Source organism: Anolis sagrei, chromosome X, assembly GCF_037176765.1.
Source record: "Anolis sagrei isolate rAnoSag1 chromosome X, rAnoSag1.mat, whole genome shotgun sequence".
NCBI classification, from domain to species: Eukaryota; Metazoa; Chordata; class Lepidosauria; order Squamata; family Dactyloidae; genus Anolis; species Anolis sagrei.
In genome coordinates, this window is record NC_090034.1 from 77,335,374 (window position 1) to 77,353,063 (window position 17,690).

At 45.3% G+C, this 17,690-nt stretch overlaps 1 protein-coding gene across 1 annotated transcript in view; it reads right to left on the minus strand.

Moving 5' to 3' along the window:
* The window catches only part of MAP3K6 (mitogen-activated protein kinase kinase kinase 6), a 136,481-nt gene that overhangs the window by 57,768 nt on the left and 61,023 nt on the right, over positions 1-17,690 (minus strand). The window contains exons 7-9 of the mRNA XM_060784402.2: positions 2,632-2,802; positions 1,767-1,879; positions 9-168 (exon numbers count right to left, since the gene is read on the minus strand). Coding sequence (XP_060640385.2) covers positions 9-168; positions 1,767-1,879; positions 2,632-2,802 — 444 coding nt within the window. The remainder of the gene's footprint in view (positions 1-8; positions 169-1,766; positions 1,880-2,631; positions 2,803-17,690) is intronic.

The following is a 17,690-nucleotide window of genomic DNA, read 5'->3' on the forward strand; positions in this document are numbered from 1 at the left end:
CCACTTACCAGACAGGGGCATTGAGCTTGTAGAGTACCTCTGAAGCCTGGATGATTTTGTCCAAGTCGCCAGTTAAGATACTTGCGCCCAGGTAAAAACCCACATCCCAGTATTGTTGCATTTTTTCCAAGCAGCCCTTCCGGCCCAAGACACAACTCAACTTCACGCCTAGAAAAAAAAGAAAGGAGAGCGAGGGGTTCGTTTAAAGATGAAACAAACCATGGAAGAGGAGGGTTTTATCAGGGATATTCTCACATTTATTTAGGTCTTGATATAATAAACAATATTAAACTGCACTGGGTTCGTTAGTTACACGAATCCAGTGACCTTCCAGATATTTTATTTATTACTATCTTGGGGACCCGGCATTGCCCGGGTTATTTCAAAAAGTCAGTTTTTAATTGTGCAAAATGCATAAAGTTATGGGTGAACTACAACTCACATCATGCCAGGTGAACCCCAAGAAACTCCCATCAATGATTGAAGTTTATTATGTTGGGCATGTTTGCTCTAGATCAGTGGTTATCAACCTGGGGTCCCCAGATGTTTTTGGCCTACAACTCCCAGAAATCCCAGCCAGTTTACAAGCTGTTAGGATTTCTCCGAGTTGAAAGCCAAGAACAACTGGGGACCCCTGGTTGATGCATCATTGGTGGGGTCCGTGTGCTCTCTGGCTGTAGGGTAAACTACAACTCCCACGATGGTGAGGCAGTCCCCCCAAACCCCTCCAGTAGGTTTAATTGGTCATGGGGGTTCTGTGTGCCAGGTTTGGTCCAGGTCCATCATTGGAGGTCCCCCTTTCTCTGGTTGTGGGTGTCACCTTAGATCGAACACTGACATTTAGGAAACATTGTGTGAACATCAAGCACAAAGTAACTGCACGCAGTAACATCCTGCGGAAACTTACTGGCAGTACATGGGGTGCAGACCCAAAATTAATAAGAACATCAGCCCTGGACTTGTCTTACTCAACTGCCGAGTATGCCTGCCCTATTTGGCACAAGTCTGCCCAAGTGAAGTAAGTGAACGAAACATGCAGAATAATCACAGGATGTCTTAAACCTCCATCTGTTGATAGACTCCATAAGCTAGCTGGTATTGCCCCGCCCAATGCATAATGGGAAGTTGCTGCCAATTGTGAGAGAAATAAGATTGAACACTGTGAAAGCCACCCATTGCGTGGCTATCAGCCTCCTCCCAATAGACTCAAATCAAGGAAAAGCTTAATGAGAACCACCACTCCTCTTAACATTCACCCAGCAGCAGCAAGAGTATCCTTCTGAGCAGCTAAACCAGGAAACTCCAACTGGATGGCCCCCCACAAGGTTCTTCTCTCTAGGGACACTTGGAAGTCCCTTAACAGACTCAGAAACGGAGTGGGCAGATCAAAAGACAATCTGGCAAAATGGTGCTACCTAGAAGAATCCTCCACCTTGTGCAACTGTGGAGCAGAACAGATAACTCCGCATCTGTATGCTTGTCCACAATGCCCTGTCTCACGAATAGAGGAAGAAGAACAGTTTAAAGCTACAGACAATGCGGTCGCTGTTGCCTGTTTTTGGTCTAAAATTATTTAGCCGTGTGTGTTCCCTCTATTTTATCAGTCCTACACTAAATTATTTATGCAATGCTATTGACATGAAATAAATAAACCAGTAGTTATTTTAACCACATATACATCTGTAAAAACTGTCACTGTTTCAATGATAGAATGAGGAGTCCAAAATTCTCATTAATACGAGAGAAAAGAGAAGGACCCCACACACCAATCTGCCGAAGCTGCGGAGAGGTTTCAAACTTGTGTCCAGCCGCAATGAGGAAGACAACAGAGTTAATTCCGGCATGAAGGCTTGGCTCAGTCAAAAAGGCCTTGTGGTACCTGAGGAGTTGAAAGCAAATGCGCATCTCAGACTCTGAAAACTAAACATGTAATTTCTCCACTTTCTTATATGAAACTACCTCAAGACGTGTTTTCAAAGTACTTATCCTGAACAGATTCTGAACAGAATGTCATGAGAGGGTCTAATAATAATAATAATAATAATAATAATAATAATAATAATAATAATAATCTTTATTTATGGAGCCCCCGGTGGTGCAGTGGGTTAAACCCCTGTGCCGGCAGGACTGAAGACTGACAGGTCACAGATTCGAATCCGGCGAGAGGCGGATGAGTTCCCTGTATCAGCTCCAGCTCCTCATGCGGGGACATGACAGAAGCCTCCCACAAGGATGATTTTTAAAAAAGCAAATCATTAAGGCGTCCCCTGGGCAACGTTCTTGCAGACGGCCAATTCTCTCACACTAGGAGTCACTCCTGACACGACAAAAAAAATATCTTTATTTATAACCCGCCACCATCTCCTCAAAGGGAACTCGGGGTGGCTGACATGAGGCCAAGCCCAAAATATTACAACATGATTAAACACAAGATAATCAGGAAAATAAATCGTAACAAAATATATAAAATAAACAAATAAAATAAACAATATAAAATTGCATAATAAAATCAAACACAAAATAGCATAATAAAATCAAACTGATGAAAGGTAAATAATCAATTAAAATAAAACACTAGCAAATAATTAATATCCAGGTGAAGTTCACTCTGTTGCCATTTCTCTTCCTCACCAATAGAAAGCTTGGTCTCTTTTCTCTGTATCAGTGAAACCCGAATCGATGAACATATCCTTATAGATGCGGCCACACATGCAGTACAGGTCCGGGGCTGCCCCTTCAGGCCTCTCCACCAGTGGCAGGAGAACAGAAAGGGCCTTCTCACGATCGCCAGGCTGGTTCCGCCTGAAAAATCATCACAAAGGAAACATCAAGCATGAAGGAAACATTCCAGGGCCACAAAGGGTCAGCTCAACAAAACCAAGGACAATCTGAGCAAGAAAGGAAGTGATGCCCCCTTTTTATTTTACGGCTAGTCAAGGATAGCTTGAAGTTCATCTGCACGGTAGAATGAACAGTTTGTCACCATGGTTCTGTTAGATCAGTGGTTCCCAACCTTCCTAATGCAACAACCCCCTAATACATTTCCTCATGTTGTGGTGACCCCCAACCATAAAATTATTTTCATTGCTACTTAATAACTGTAATTTTGCTACTGTTACGAATCATAACGGAAATATCTGATATGTTGGATGTATTTTCATCCACTTGACCAAATTTGGCACAAATACCTGACACGTCCAAATTTGAATACTGGTGGGGTTGGGGGAAGGGGATTGATTTTCTCATTTGGGAGTTGTAGTTGCTGGGATTTATAGTTAACCTACAATCAATGAGCATTCTGAACTCCACCAGCGATGGAATTGAACCAAATTTGGCACACAGAACTCCCATGACCAACAGAAAATACTGGAAGGGTTTGGTGGACATTGACCTTGAGTTTTGAAGTTGTAGTTCACCTACATCCAGAGAGCACTGTGGACTCAAACAATGATAGATCTGGATCAAACTTGGCACGAATACTCAATATGGACAAATGTGAAGTTTGGGGGAAAGAGACCTTGACATTTGGGAGATGGGATTTATAGTTCACCTAGAAACAAAGAGCATTCTGAACCCTACCAATGACAAAATTGGGCCAAACTGGTGTGAGCCTCCCTCCAGCCTTGCATTCTCTCCCTTTCCCATGCAGGCATACCATGCTGCCATGTACCAAGCATGCCTGCTCCCCTCTCCCCACTTGGGAGTCTCAGAAGCAGCCCTCCCAATGATGGATCTGGACCAAACTTGACATATTCAATATGTCCAAATGTAAACCCTGGTGGAGTTTGGGGAAAATATATACCTTGACATTTGAGAGTTGTAGTTGCTAGGGTTTTTAGTTCACATACAACCAAAGAGCATTCTGAACCTCACCAACGATAGAATTGGGCCAAACTTCCCATACAGAACCCACATGAACAAGAGAAAATACTGTGTTTTCTGATGGTCTTTGGCGACCCCTCTGACACTCCCTTGTGACCCCCCTCAGGGGTCCTGACCCCCAAGTTGAGAAACACTGTGTTAGATAGACATGTCTCAGCATTGAATCTATGTGAAAATACAGTTTTGATGGACATGTGATAACACCTGGGGAATGACTGAGAAAATCATGATGAAATACCTAAGGAGCAGGTAGATATAGCTGAGTCATAATCATGTGAGGTTTATGAAAAGGGGTTGCATCCACCATTTGTCCCTTACTGATGACAAGTCAGCAGGTGGTTATAAAAGAGAGATGAAATGCTTAATTTCTCCCCATGTGAATCTCTGTGTCTTGAGAATTGTTTGTAAGTACAAACCTGATTGTGGATCTGTGTATCCTGATTGCACAGCTGTAAATAGTACAACAGTGAAGATTCAAGTTTCCTGATATTTTTGGATGAAAAAACTGAACCCGAGAGTTTACTAAACAGTGTGTGGAGAAGGTCAGACATTGCATTGTACTCTGCTGGCCAGGTGATTAACTGACCAAAATATGTTTGTGGCGAATGGATCCTGCTAGGTTTTGCTTGCCTCTATGGCACTTGCTTGTCCTTACTTACTTATTTACTTAGGCGGTCCCTCGTTGTCCGAGTAGGATAGTCTTCCAGGATCAGTATTATTGTGGGTCCATAGGTGGCTGTGGAGCCCTATTCTTGACCTGCATCTTCTCCCACAGTCAGGGCATTGGTTTCCAGGTGGAAGGCGGTCCCGGTCGGGGTTGGCTTGATGTGCCTTCCTCTTGGTACGCTTCTCTTTTTTGCCCTCCATTCGTGCCTCTTCAAATTCTGCAGCACTGCTGGTCACAGCTGACCTCCAGCTGGAGCGCTAAAGGCCCAGGGCTTTCTGACTATGCCAGAGTTTTTAAGGTTGGCTTTGAGCCCATCTTTAAATCTCTTTTTCTGCCCACCAACATTCCGTTTTCCGTTCTTAAGTTCGGAGTAGAGCAACTGCTTTGGGAGATGGTGGTTGGGCATCCGAACAACATGGCCGGTCCAGAGAAGTCGATGGTGGAGGAGCATCGCTTCAATGCTGGTGGTCTTCCAGCACACTGACATTTGTCCGCTTGTCTACCCAAGAGATTTGCAGGATTTTCCGGAGGCGACACTGATGGAATTGTTCCAGGAGTTGAATGTGACGTCTCTAGACAGTCCACGTCTCGCAGGCATATAGCAGGGTTGGGTGGACTATAGCTTTATAAACAAGCACCTTGGTATCCCTACGGATTTCCCAGTCCTCAAACATTCTCTGCTTCATTCGGAAAAAAGCTGCACTCGCAGAGCTCAGGTGGTATTCTATTTCAGTATCAATGTTGACTTTGGTGGAGAGGTGGCTGCCAAGGTAGCGGAAATGGTCAACATTTTCTAATGTTACACCATTAACCTATATTTCTGGTATTGAAGAAGCCCCCAGCCCCTGCTTGTTCCCTTACCTCACCGGGGGAAGCAAGGGCGGTCCTGTACAGCCACCGCCGTCGCAGACGCCATTGCCGAAGGCCTATCGGGGCATTGCCCTGGCTGCACCATCTGGCGCCGGCTGAGCGCTCCGCTGCTGGTGCTCCGCAGCTCCGGCTGCTTGCCGGCTTAGCGTGTCAGCTGTTCAGCGGGCTTGTTGCGGCGGCCTACATCGCTCCCAAGCCATCGAGAGCTATTGCGCCGATTCCAAGCTGACGCCCTGCTGTTCACGGCTCGGGCGCGCCGGCGTTTGGCTCAGAGAAGGCTGGCTCTCCATCACGCCAGCCCCCTGTCAGCCGGCCGGCTCCTTGCCTGATCTTTTGGTTTCGCTTCTTGGTCCCGGGCGGGGCCACCGCTCCTTGTCGTCCCTCGGCATTCCCTGGCGCAGGAAAGGCCAGCCCTCCATCGCAATCCAGCCTCCGAAGACTCGGAGTACTCCCTCTCACCGATCAGGAAGAGGGAGAGTGGGAAACAAGGGGAATAAGGCCCAGAGGCAGGCCAAGCTCCATCGCCCTGCACCCTCCTTCCTGCTGATCCAGAGGAAGGAGAGAAGGAAGCAAGGCCCAGCGGCTCCCCAGCGGACCGGCTAGGACCATCGCGTTACGCCCCTCCCTTCCACCCAGCGGGCTTTCCATCGCGCTGGCTCTGCCGGTTGGCCGGCCCCTCGCCTGATCATTCTGATTTCGCTGCTGGCCCCGGGAGGGATTGGCGTTTTTAGCTGGTTCTGGGCATTTTAGGCCTCGGAAGACTGGGCTTTCTCGTATGCGGACCGCCCACTGTGGCGGAGTGGTTGTGTTATTATTAATTAGTGTGCTGTACAGTTTGATTGTGTTGACCGCTTTTGTGACGCTGCCATCTTGTGAGGAACGTGTGTCTAACCCGCCATCTTATATGACGCCTTTCATCGCGTCCTTTGTGTCTACCTCCGGAAGGACTGGTGCTGACCGTGACGTTCTGCTTCCATCATCACGTCTCTGGTCTGCCCCCTCATGACTCAGGGTTTTTAATTACGACCTCAGAGCTCTATATCAAAGAACTAGATTCCATTCCCTCCACACTGCCCCTTGTGGTCAGGACAAATGGTGCAAACAACATCTACTATATAATGGACAATTTGTAAATAGTGCTGCCGAGTTATCAATAACAGCATATATTGTCTCTACTACGGACTACCATCTGCTTGTTGAGATCATCTTCACCCAAGACGGCCAAGAAGACCGGAGACTTGGTCCTGGGTGCTGGCTTGTTTGCTCCACGGGCCCAAGGACCTAGGTTCTTCGGGACGTATTGTCTGTCTTGATTGTGTGGCCGTGATTTCATTTATAGTAGACATTTTTGCACTATTGAGCACTTTAGAACTATCCCAGCCTATTTTTGCCCAGGTTAATTAATCTAAGCACTTTAGTCCTGCTAAACCTTATATCATCACTTCAAGCACTATAGATCTGGCTAGATCCTAGACTTCGACTAAATGGTCCAAAATCCCAGGTCAAGTGGCTCATAGCCATTGTACTTCATGTCCTATTCCTGGGGTTCCTGCTAACTGTTTACATCAGCATACTACCTCTGGGTCAATGTTTACTTTACCTCTGCTGCTACTGATATCCCTCCAATTTCCAGCGCAAGTGCACTTTATAATAACTCTAGCACGAGTGCACTTTATAATAACAACACAAGCGCACTTTATAGCTTTTTCAGCGCAAGTGCAATCTGTAACAATCTTAGCACAACTGGACTATATAGTATCAACACAAGCGCACTTTATAGCTTCTACTACACTGGAAGGAATAGATAGCACCGAGAGGGGGGAATTTTGGGACCCAGAGATAGATAAACAATGCTATGAGCATTCACCCATAACAGAGATTACAATTGCTGGAAATGGAGGGAATGTCACCGGGGGAGGTGGGGCTGCGGGTGGGGGGGCCCCCATTGAGGTGGTGACTGGGAGAGGGAGATACGGGAAAAGGAGTACAAAACATTCATTTTGGCCCAAAATTCTTAATAACAAATTGGCATTCCTCAAAGATCCTAGAAACCAAAAACAAAAGCAAATTCGACCCAAAATTCTTAATAGGACATTGACAACTCCAAAAATTAATGTTATTATTCGGCCCGAAATTAATAACGATAATTTGATAACTCCAAAACTCACTCCTGACAATATACAACTGAGGTGCCAGGATGGTGGCCCCTCCAAGCTAAAGGTGGTGCTGTTCAATGCCAGGTCGGTAAATGGAAAAACTGCTATTATTCAAGATCTAATCCAAGAAGAACGAGCCGACCTGGCTTGTATAACGGAGACCTGGTTGGACGAGGGGGGAGGGGTCAATCTCTCCCAACTCTGTCCACCAGGTTATTCCGTTCAGCACCAACCAAGGCTTGGAGGGCGGGGAGGCGGAGTCGCAGTGGTCTATAAGGATTTTATTCCACTGATTAGGTGTCCCATCCCACAATCATCTTCCTTTGAATGTGCCGGCTTCAGGATAGGTGACCGGGACAGGATAGGGATTCTGTTAGTGTACCGACCACCCCACTGCACTACAGTCTCCCTACCTGAGCTAGCGGGAGTGGTCTCGGACATGGCGTTGAGCTTTCAACGGCTTTTGGTCTTGGGAGATTTCAACGTCCATGCCGAGGCCCCTCTTTCCGGCGCGGCTCAGGACTTCATGGCCGCCATGGCAACCATGGGCCTGTCCCAATTAATATCGGGTCCCACCCATAGTGCCGGGCACACTTTAGATTTGGTCTTTGTTCAGGGATGGGATGAGGGTGACGGGATGGAGGAGCCGACCATCGCTCCGTTGCCATGGACCGATCACCACCTGATCAGTTTTAGACTAACTGGGCCCCCTAACCTCCGCAAGGGTGGTGGACCTATTAGAATGGTCCGCCCCAGGAGACTTATGGATCCAAATGGACTCCTGATGGCTCTTGGGGATCTTCCCACCTCCTTGGCTAGTGATACTGTCGATGCTCTGGTCTCTCGTTGGAATAATGAGTTGACTAGGGCAATTGACACTATCGCTCCGGAACGCCCCCTCTCGAGTAACCGAGCTAAACCAGCCTCTTGGTTTACTGAGGAGCTGGCAGCAATGAAGCGAAAGAAGAGGAGGTTAGAGTGCGTGTGGCGCAAGAACCCCACCAATCCAGCCCAAACACACCTGAATGCCTTTTAAAGGTCCTACGGTGTGGCAATAGAGGCAGCTCAGAAAATATTCATCACAGCCAATATTGCATCAGCAAAGAATCGTCCAGCGGAGCTTTTCCGAGTTGTCAGGGGCCTGTTAAATCCGCCAAAAAGCGAGGCCTCGGACAACTCGGTGGCCCGCTGTGAAGCATTTGCTCGATTCTTCGCGGATAAAATTGAGCGGATTCGGTCAGGTCTTGACGTCATGTTAACGGCAGTCTCCGGGGATGTAACGAGAGCATCTGCTTGTCCAGTTTTATTGGATTCTTTTCAATTGGTTCAGCTTGAGGATGTGGACAGGATCCTTGGAGAGGTGCGACCCACCACATGCATCCTAGACCCCTGCCCATCCTGGCTGGTCAAGGAAGCCAGAGGGGGTTTGGCGGAGTGGGTGAAGGTGATGGTTAATGCCTCCTTACAGGAAGGAAAATTTCCAGCGAGTCTAAAACAGGCTGTGATAAAACCGCTATTGAAGAAACCATCACTGGATCCCACTCAATTTGACAACTTTCGGCCAGTTTCCAATCTCCCCTACTTGGGCAAAGTCATGGAACGTGTGGTGGCAACACAACTCCAGGGGTTTCTGGTAGACACTGATTATCTGGATCCAGCACAGTCTGGCTTTAGGCCGGGACATGGAACTGAGACAGCCTTGGTCGCCTTGGTAGATGATCTGCGCAGGGAACTGGACAGGGGGAGTGTGTCCCTGTTAGTTCTGCTGGACCTCTCAGCGGCTTTCGATACCGTCGATCACGGTATCCTTCTGGGTCGCCTCAGGGATATGGGGCTCGGGGGCACTGCCTTGCAGTGGCTCCGATCCTTCCTCGAGGGACGGACCCAGAAGGTATTACTGGGTGACACCTGTTCGGCCCCACAACCGTTGTTGTGTGGAGTCCCACAGGGTTCTATTCTGTCCCCGATGTTATTTAACATCTACATGAAACCACTGGGAGAGATCATTCGGAGTTTCGGAATGAGATGTTATCTCTATGCAGATGATGTCCAAATCTGTCACTCCTTTCCACCTGTCACCAAGGAGGCTGTCCAGACCTTGAACCGGTGTTTAGCTGCTGTATCGGACTGGATGAGAGCTAACAAATTGAAATTGAATCCAGACAAGACAGAGGTCCTACTGGTCAGTCGTAAGGCCGAACAGGGTATAGGGTTACAGCCTGTGTTAGACGGGGTTACACTCCCCCTGAAGACGCAGGTTCGCAGCTTGGGAGTGATCCTGGACTCATCGCTGAGCCTGGAACCCCAGGTCTCAGCGGTGGCCGGGAGAGCTTTCGCACAATTAAAACTTGTGCGCCAGCTGCGCCCGTACCTTGAGAAGCCAGATCTGGCCACGGTGGTCCACGCTCTTGTCACATCCCGGTTGGATTACTGCAACGCACTCTACGTGGGGTTGCCTTTGAAGACTGCTCGGAAACTACAACTAGTCCAGCGAGAAGCAGCCAGATTGCTCACCGGGGCGACGTACAGGGAGCATACCACCCCCCTGTTGCGCCAGCTCCACTGGCTGCCGATCCAATTCCGAGCACAATTCAAAGTGCTGGTTTTGACCTACAAAACCCTATACGGTTCCGGCCCAGTGTATTTGTCCGAACGGATCTCTCTCTACGTCCCACCTCGAAGCTTAAGATCTTCTGGGGAGGCCCTGCTCTCGACCCCGCCACTGTCACAAGTGAGGCTGGCGGGGACGAGGAGCAGGGCCTTCTCAGTGGTGGCCCCTCACCTGTGGAACTCACTCCCCGGGGAGATCAGATCGGCATCTTCCCTCTTGGTGTTTAGGAAAAGACTCAAGACCTGGATCTGGGATCAAGCCTTTGGTAATTCTGAAAGCTGACTGAATGAACTGATGATAGACAAGGACTAATGGAATGGAATAGATATATGGACTCTGACCCTGAGCATGAGATTGTTTATGATTTTATTATGTATTGATGTTTTTAATTAATTGTTGTAATTGTTTTTATCTGTATTGCTGTGAATGGTCTTGGGCATCTAATTGTGCCCCCACTGTAAGCCGCCCTGAGTCCCCCCCGGGGTGAGAAGGGCGGGGTATAAGTAAATGAAATAAATAAATAAATAAATTGGCTAGTTACTGCTGGAAGAGCACTCTTGTGCAGCGGTTCCAGGGAGGTCGTGATGAGAAAACTATGTCACTTCACAAAGTTATCCCATGACAGGTTCAGTGAATAACAGGTTTACCAGGTCATTATCTTTCTCTGGGAGCCCCTGGTAGTGCAGTGTGTTAAACTGCTGTTCTGCTGAACTTGCTGACTGAAAGTTTGGCAGTTCGAATCTGGGGAACAGTGTGAGCTCTTGCTGTTAGCCTCAGCTTCTGCCAACCTAGCAGTTTGAAAACATGCAAATGTGAATAGATCAATAGGTACCACTTTGGCGGGTAGGTAATGGCACTCCATGCTCCATACTGGCCACATAACCTTGGAGGCCTCAAGGCTTTGCAATGCTAATCAAGGTTATTAATTGCAACATCCACACTTGCCTCCAACAAACAAGAGTTCTTTCTCCCACCCTGGACCTTCTACAGATATATAAACCTCCCTTGCTTAGTTTCCAATATACTTCACAACCTCTGAGGATACCTGCCATAGATGTGGGCAAAATGTCAGGAGAGAATGCTTCTGGAACATGGCCATACAGCCCAGAAAACTCACAGCAACCCAAGCAAAAAGACTGCTTATTGAAGATTTTGGAAATGATAAATGGACAAAAGGTAGGGAAAAGCCTTTGAATAACTTTTTGGAAAACTGGGACCCATTCTTAACTTTTATAACAAAGGGGAAAAAAGGAGAAGATAACATCTGTGGGTTTTGATCATTGTGTTTTTTCTTTCTGTATGATTGTTTGGCAGGAATGTTAACATTAGTCAAGTTGCAATGAGGAAGTGAAGGATACTTTCACATTTCTGTGTTTGGCTTGGAAAGTGGGAAGTAAATTTTTAAAATGTCACAAAGAGGAGCATTCACTTTGTTTGGTTTGGAGAGTTTTCACAGAATCATGGAGTTGGAAGAGATCGCATGGGCCATCTAGTCCAACCCCAATCTGCCATGCAGGAAAAGCACAATCAAAGCACTCATGAAGGATGGCCATCCAGCCTCTGTTTAAAAGCCTTCAAGGAAGGCTTTTGTTCTGTTGTTTCTGTTCTTAGTTTTGTTTTGTGTGTGTTACAATAAAGATTTATTTTTTTAAGGGCAAACAGATTTTGACTCTCACACAAGTGAAACAAACTGTATGTCATTTGTTGTTATGCCAACAAATGCCAATTCTACTGCTAAGGATAGTGAGAGGGGATTGTGGAATTTTCTGCATCGTGTGCCAAAATAACTTGCCTGGCTTTGGGCACTATTCCCTTTGCCTTTGGTGATCAGTAGACCAGAGTTAGAGCGCTGCTTCGGCACTTTGCCTGAGGCAGAAAAATATTGAGAGGGGGTTACATCCTTGCCTAGTTTCCCCTTCCAGCAACTCTCTTTTAACATAAGGACTTTATTGGGTTGCTGTGAGCTTTTAAGGCTGTATGGCCATGTTCCAGCAGCATTTTCTCCCGATTTTTCACCTGCATCTGTGGCTAATGGCATCCTCAGATGTCTGTTGGTGGTGAGGCAAGTGTATAGATATGTGGAATAATGTCCAGGGTGGGAAAAAGAACCCTTTTCTATATTCTTCGGGCCAACCTATGTATAAGACCACATCTCTTTCTATGAATCAGTGCAGGCTCTGAGATCAACGGGGAGGCCCTTCTCTCAGTCCCACCACCATCTCAAGCGCAGTTGGTGGGGACGAGAGAGAGGGCCTTCTCTGTGGTGGCCCCCCAGCTCTGGAATGCCCTCCTAAAAGAGATTAGATTAGCCCCCACCCTTCAATCTTTCCATTCCAACCTGAAAACATGGATGTTCAGACAGACCTTTCATCTTGAATAGGCTGAATGGGCCCATATGAAGCTGAAACTTGGCACCTTGTGAATTGACGGCAGTTAGTTTTATCTACTGCTGTTTTAAAATTGTATTATTTTTATTTTATGCTACATTTGTTGACCGGGGTTGTTGTTATAATTTTATGTGACTTGTTTTATATTTTTGTACCCTTTTTACCTGTTGTACGTTATATGTGCACCCTGGAGTGACTTGTAATTTGCCTCGAGTTCTTTCTGGGAGAGGGTGACGGGATATAAATAAATTGTATTATTATTTATTATTATTAATGTAAGTGTGAATGCTGCAATTAGCAAGCTCAAATAGCATTGAGTAGCCATGAAGCTGCAAAGTCAATCAGTGAGGGTATCTGTATAGAGGTAGTCTGACCTCTGCTGCCTGGAGGCATCCTCTGCTTGGGAGGTGTTAACTGACCCTTGATTGTTTGCAGTCTGGTGTTCCCCTGTTTCTGAGTGGTGTTCTTTATTTACTGTCTTGATTCTGGTGTTTTTAAAAAAATACAGGTAGCTAGATTTCATTCATTTTCATGGTTTCCTCCTTTCTGTTGAAATTGTCCACATGCTTATGGATTTCAATGGCTTCTCTGTGTAGCTTGACATAATGGTTGCTCGAGTGATCCAGCATTTCTGTGTTCTAAAATAATATGCTGTGCCCAGGGTGGTTCATCAAGAGCTCGGCTATGGCTGCCTTCATGGCTACTCATGCTATTCAAGTTTGCTAAATGCAATATTCACACCTACTTTAAACAGACAAGGGTTTGTTCCCCAACCCTGGACATTATTCCCTATACACTCCACTTGCCTCACTGCCAACAGAACCTTTGAGGATGCCAGCCAAAGATGCAGGTGAAACATTGGAAGAGAATGCTACTGGAGCATGGCCATACAGTCCAAAAAGATCACAGTAGCCCAGTGATTCTGGCTATGAAAGCCTTCAACAACACATAAGGACTTTATATCTGCGTCACTGACACTTTGTAAGGCCTATTTTGCCTTCATCATATTTGTGATTGCCCAGGGGTCACCACGCATTTGCCCGCATGAACCGTGATGCTGGCAGTGGCCACTAAGGACAAAAGAAGCTTTGTGAGAACCTGCCCACATGTCCTCTGCCTTTCGCCTCCCTGCTAATATTGGTTTTAGAGACAGAAGCATATGTAGTAGCGTCACCTGCAGTATTAGCCTATCCTATTCATCTCATGTAATGAGCAGCTATAATTTCCAAAGGGGAGACCATAGTCCCTATTTATATGCTGCAGTTGCATTGTTTATATGGCCTGCATCAATCAGAGTCTAGTGTATAGATCCAGGGAAGTCATGCTACACTTCTATTCTGCCTTGGTTAGACCACACCTGGAATATTGTGTCCAATTCTGGGCACCACAATTGAAGATAGATATTACCAAGCTGGAATGTGTCCAGAGGAGGGCAACTAAAATGATCAAGGGTCTGGAGAACAAGCCCTATGAGGAGCGGCTTAAAGAGCTGGGCATGTTTACATATTGGCATTGAATGTTTGCCATATATGTGTACACTGTAATCCGCCCTGAGTCCCCTGTGGGATGAGAAGGGCGGAATATAAAAGCTGTAAATAAATAAATAAAAGCTGTAAATAAAATCCTGTAAATATAATAATAATAATAGAGCAAAATAATAAATAGAATAATAATAGATAAAAATAATGTAAATATAATAATAATAGAGTAAAATAATAAATGTAATAAAATAATACTAATAACAGAGTAAAAAGAATAAATAACCTTGATTTGAGTATAAGCCAAGGGGAACTTTTTCAGCCTAAAGAAGGGGCTGAAAAACTAGGCTTATACTCGAGTATATACAGTAATAATAATAATAAGCACACTGGATACAGTGCCTAAAGACCATGGCCTGCACTTAAAAACAATTGGCACTGACAAAATTACCATGTCAGCTGCAAAAGGCCATCGCATTATTCGCCGATATATCACACAGTCCTAGACACTTGGGAAGTGTTGGACGTGTGATAGAATACAAAAGCCAGCATAGAGATCTTGTTTGCTGTGTACTAATTTTGTTACAAAACATGCCCAGTCCTGTGTGCTATTGTGTCAGTAACAATAAAATTTGAAGGAGAATGCCAGAATAAAGCAGGTTTTTCAGTTGCCCCGTTGCTCCAGGAAATCTCATCACTGCTCCTTTCTCTCAGTATTTTCTCTCCTCTTTCCCACTGTAGTATAGGAATAGAGGTGTGCAAAACGACTAAAATCCAATTACTAATTGATTTCTCAGATTCGGATGGCACCCACTTCTGATAAACATTTAGAGGGGTCCCGTTCCAATTCGTAATCTGACTCTCTGAAGCTATGTAATTGCTTTGTTAAGATCTGTTCCTTTAGCAGCAATGGGAAAAATTGCGAGGGCCGTTTTTCTATCATCTGTACGGCTATCAGGATGAAACTTGGCACACTTATAGGCAATATTTATGACTTGAAGCCTGCCAAGTTTCAGAACATTTTGGTCATCCGCTGATTTTTAGCCAACTTGTGTTTTAAGCAATTTTGAACTGATGTTAATTTTACCCATCTGTGTAACCATGTAACTGGTGATTCTTAATCCTCATTGCCTGCATACCTTGAGGCTGAAACACGCCGGCACTTCGTGTAGCTTTTTACCCTTGTTTTTAGCCAACAAGTATTTTAAGCAGCTTTTACTGTTTGCAAATTTTATCCACTGGATGTTCTTAATCTCATTACCTGTATAACTTGTATACTTACTTACTTACTTACTTAGGTGATCCCTCGTTGTCTGAGTAGAATAATCCTCCAGGGTGGGTCCGTAGGTGACTATGGAGCCCTATTCTTGATCTGCATCTTCTCCTGCAGTGAGGGCATTGGTTTCCAGGTGGAATGCGGTCTCGATCGGAGTTGGCTTGATGCGCCTTCCTCTTGGCATGTTTCTCTTTTTCGCCCTCCATCCGTGCCTCTTCAAATTCTACAGCACTGCTGGTCACAGCTGACCTCCAGCTGGAGCACTCAAGGGCCAGTGCTTCCCAGTTCTCAGTGTCTATGCCAGAGTTTTTGAGGTTGGCTTTGAGCCCATCTTTGAATCTCTTTTCCTGCCCACCAACATTCTGTTTTCCGTTCTTGAGTTTGGAGTAGAGCAACTGCTTTGGGAGATGGTGGTCGGGCATCCAGACAATGTGGCTGGTCCAGCAGAGTTGATGGCGGAGGACCATCGCTTCAATACTGGTGGTCTTTGCTTCTTCCAGCACGCTGACATTTGTCCGCTTGCCTTCCCAAGAGATTTGCGGGATTTTCCGGAGGCAGCGCTGATGGAATTGTTCTAGGAGTTGTATGTGATGTTTGTAGACAGTCCACGTCTCACAGGCGTATAGCAGGACAACAGCTTTATAAGCAAGCACCTTGGTATCCCTACGGATGTCCTGGTCCTCAAACACTCTCTGCTTCATTCGGAAAAATGCTGCACTCGCAGAGCTCTGGCGGTGTTGTATTTCGGTGTCGATGTTGACTTTGGTGGAGAGGTGGCTGCCAAGGTAGCGGAAATGGTCAACATTTTCTAATGTTACACCATTAAGCTGTATCTCTGGCATTGGAGAGGGATTGACTGGTGATTTCTGGAAGAGTACTTTGGTTTTCTTGATGTTCAATGACAGGCCAAGCTTCTCGTATGCTTCTGCGAAGGTGTTTGGAGTGGCTTGTAGTGTAATAATGTGCAATGTAGTGTAATAATAGTGTAGTGTTATAGTGTAAGATGGGTCTCTGGACCATAATAAAAGTTATTGAGTGTTCTTGATTTTTAGATAATTTAAAAAGTTTTTACAAATATTTTCTTTAAAAAATTAAACTACCCAAGGCATCCCCTTGAATTCCTGCACAATGGGACAACCTAAGCAGAGGTTTAGTCCTGCAATGTTTCATAAAGATTTGTTCATCTACTGATTTCTAGGAATTTTTTAAAAGTTTATTTCCCCAATTAAAATATTTTTAAAAAACTACAAGAGGAATCCATCAAATTGTGGCATAGTGAGACAACATGAACAGGGCGGCAAGTCTGCCAAGTTTCAGAACTATTTATTTACCCTATTTATACCTTGCCTTTCTCTATCCCGAAGATAAGACAGTGTGTTATATTAATTTTTGCTCTCAAAGATGTGCTAGGTCTTATTTTTAGGAGATGTCTTATTTTTCCATGAAGAAGAATTCACATTTATTGTTGAACAAAAATATGAACATTCATTATATACTGTTCAGCAGTTGTCATCACAAACCAATAGTTGTCATCACAAACCAGTATGTACAGTAGCTGTCATCACAACTACTGTATATACTTTACAGTAGCTGTCATCACAAACCCTAAAGAATCAAAGTGACAATGTGTTTGCCTGACTCATACACAGGGCCACAAAAAATCAGGGCTGTAAAGTACCTGGCTCCCACACACTGGAGACTGTCACAATCTCCCACAGCAGTTCCTGGACCACTTGTACAGCAGAGATGGTATTGCAGCTTTCGGCCACCAGGGGGAGTTCAAAAATTTGCTAGGTTGTACTTTTGGGGAGGGTTTATATTTAGCAATTCAGCAAAACCCCTACTAGGTCTTATTTTCAGGGGATGTCTTATTTTTGGGGAAACAGGGTATAGGCAATTATTCAATACCTTAAAATATATATAATTCCAAGAACATTAAGATTAAAATTAAAGTTAATGCATTTAATACATTAGAGTCATTAGAGTCTTTTAATCATTTTATCCTGTACATGTGGCTCGCCCATTGTTTATATATATATATACACACACACACACACACACACACATTATATATATCCCCTGCCACGCGTTGCTGTGGCCCACATGGGGGTTCTGTGTGGGAGGTTTGGCCCAATTCTATCATTGGTCGGGTTCAGAATGCTCTGTTATTGTAGGTGAACTACAAATCCCAGCAACTACAACTCCCAAATCTCAAGATTCTATTTTCCCCAAATTCCACCAGTGTTCACATTTGGGCATATTGAGTATTCGTGTAGAGTTTGGTCCAGATTCATCATTATTTGAGTCCACAGTACTCTCTGGATGTAGGTCAACTACAACTCCGAAGCCAAAGGACACTGCCC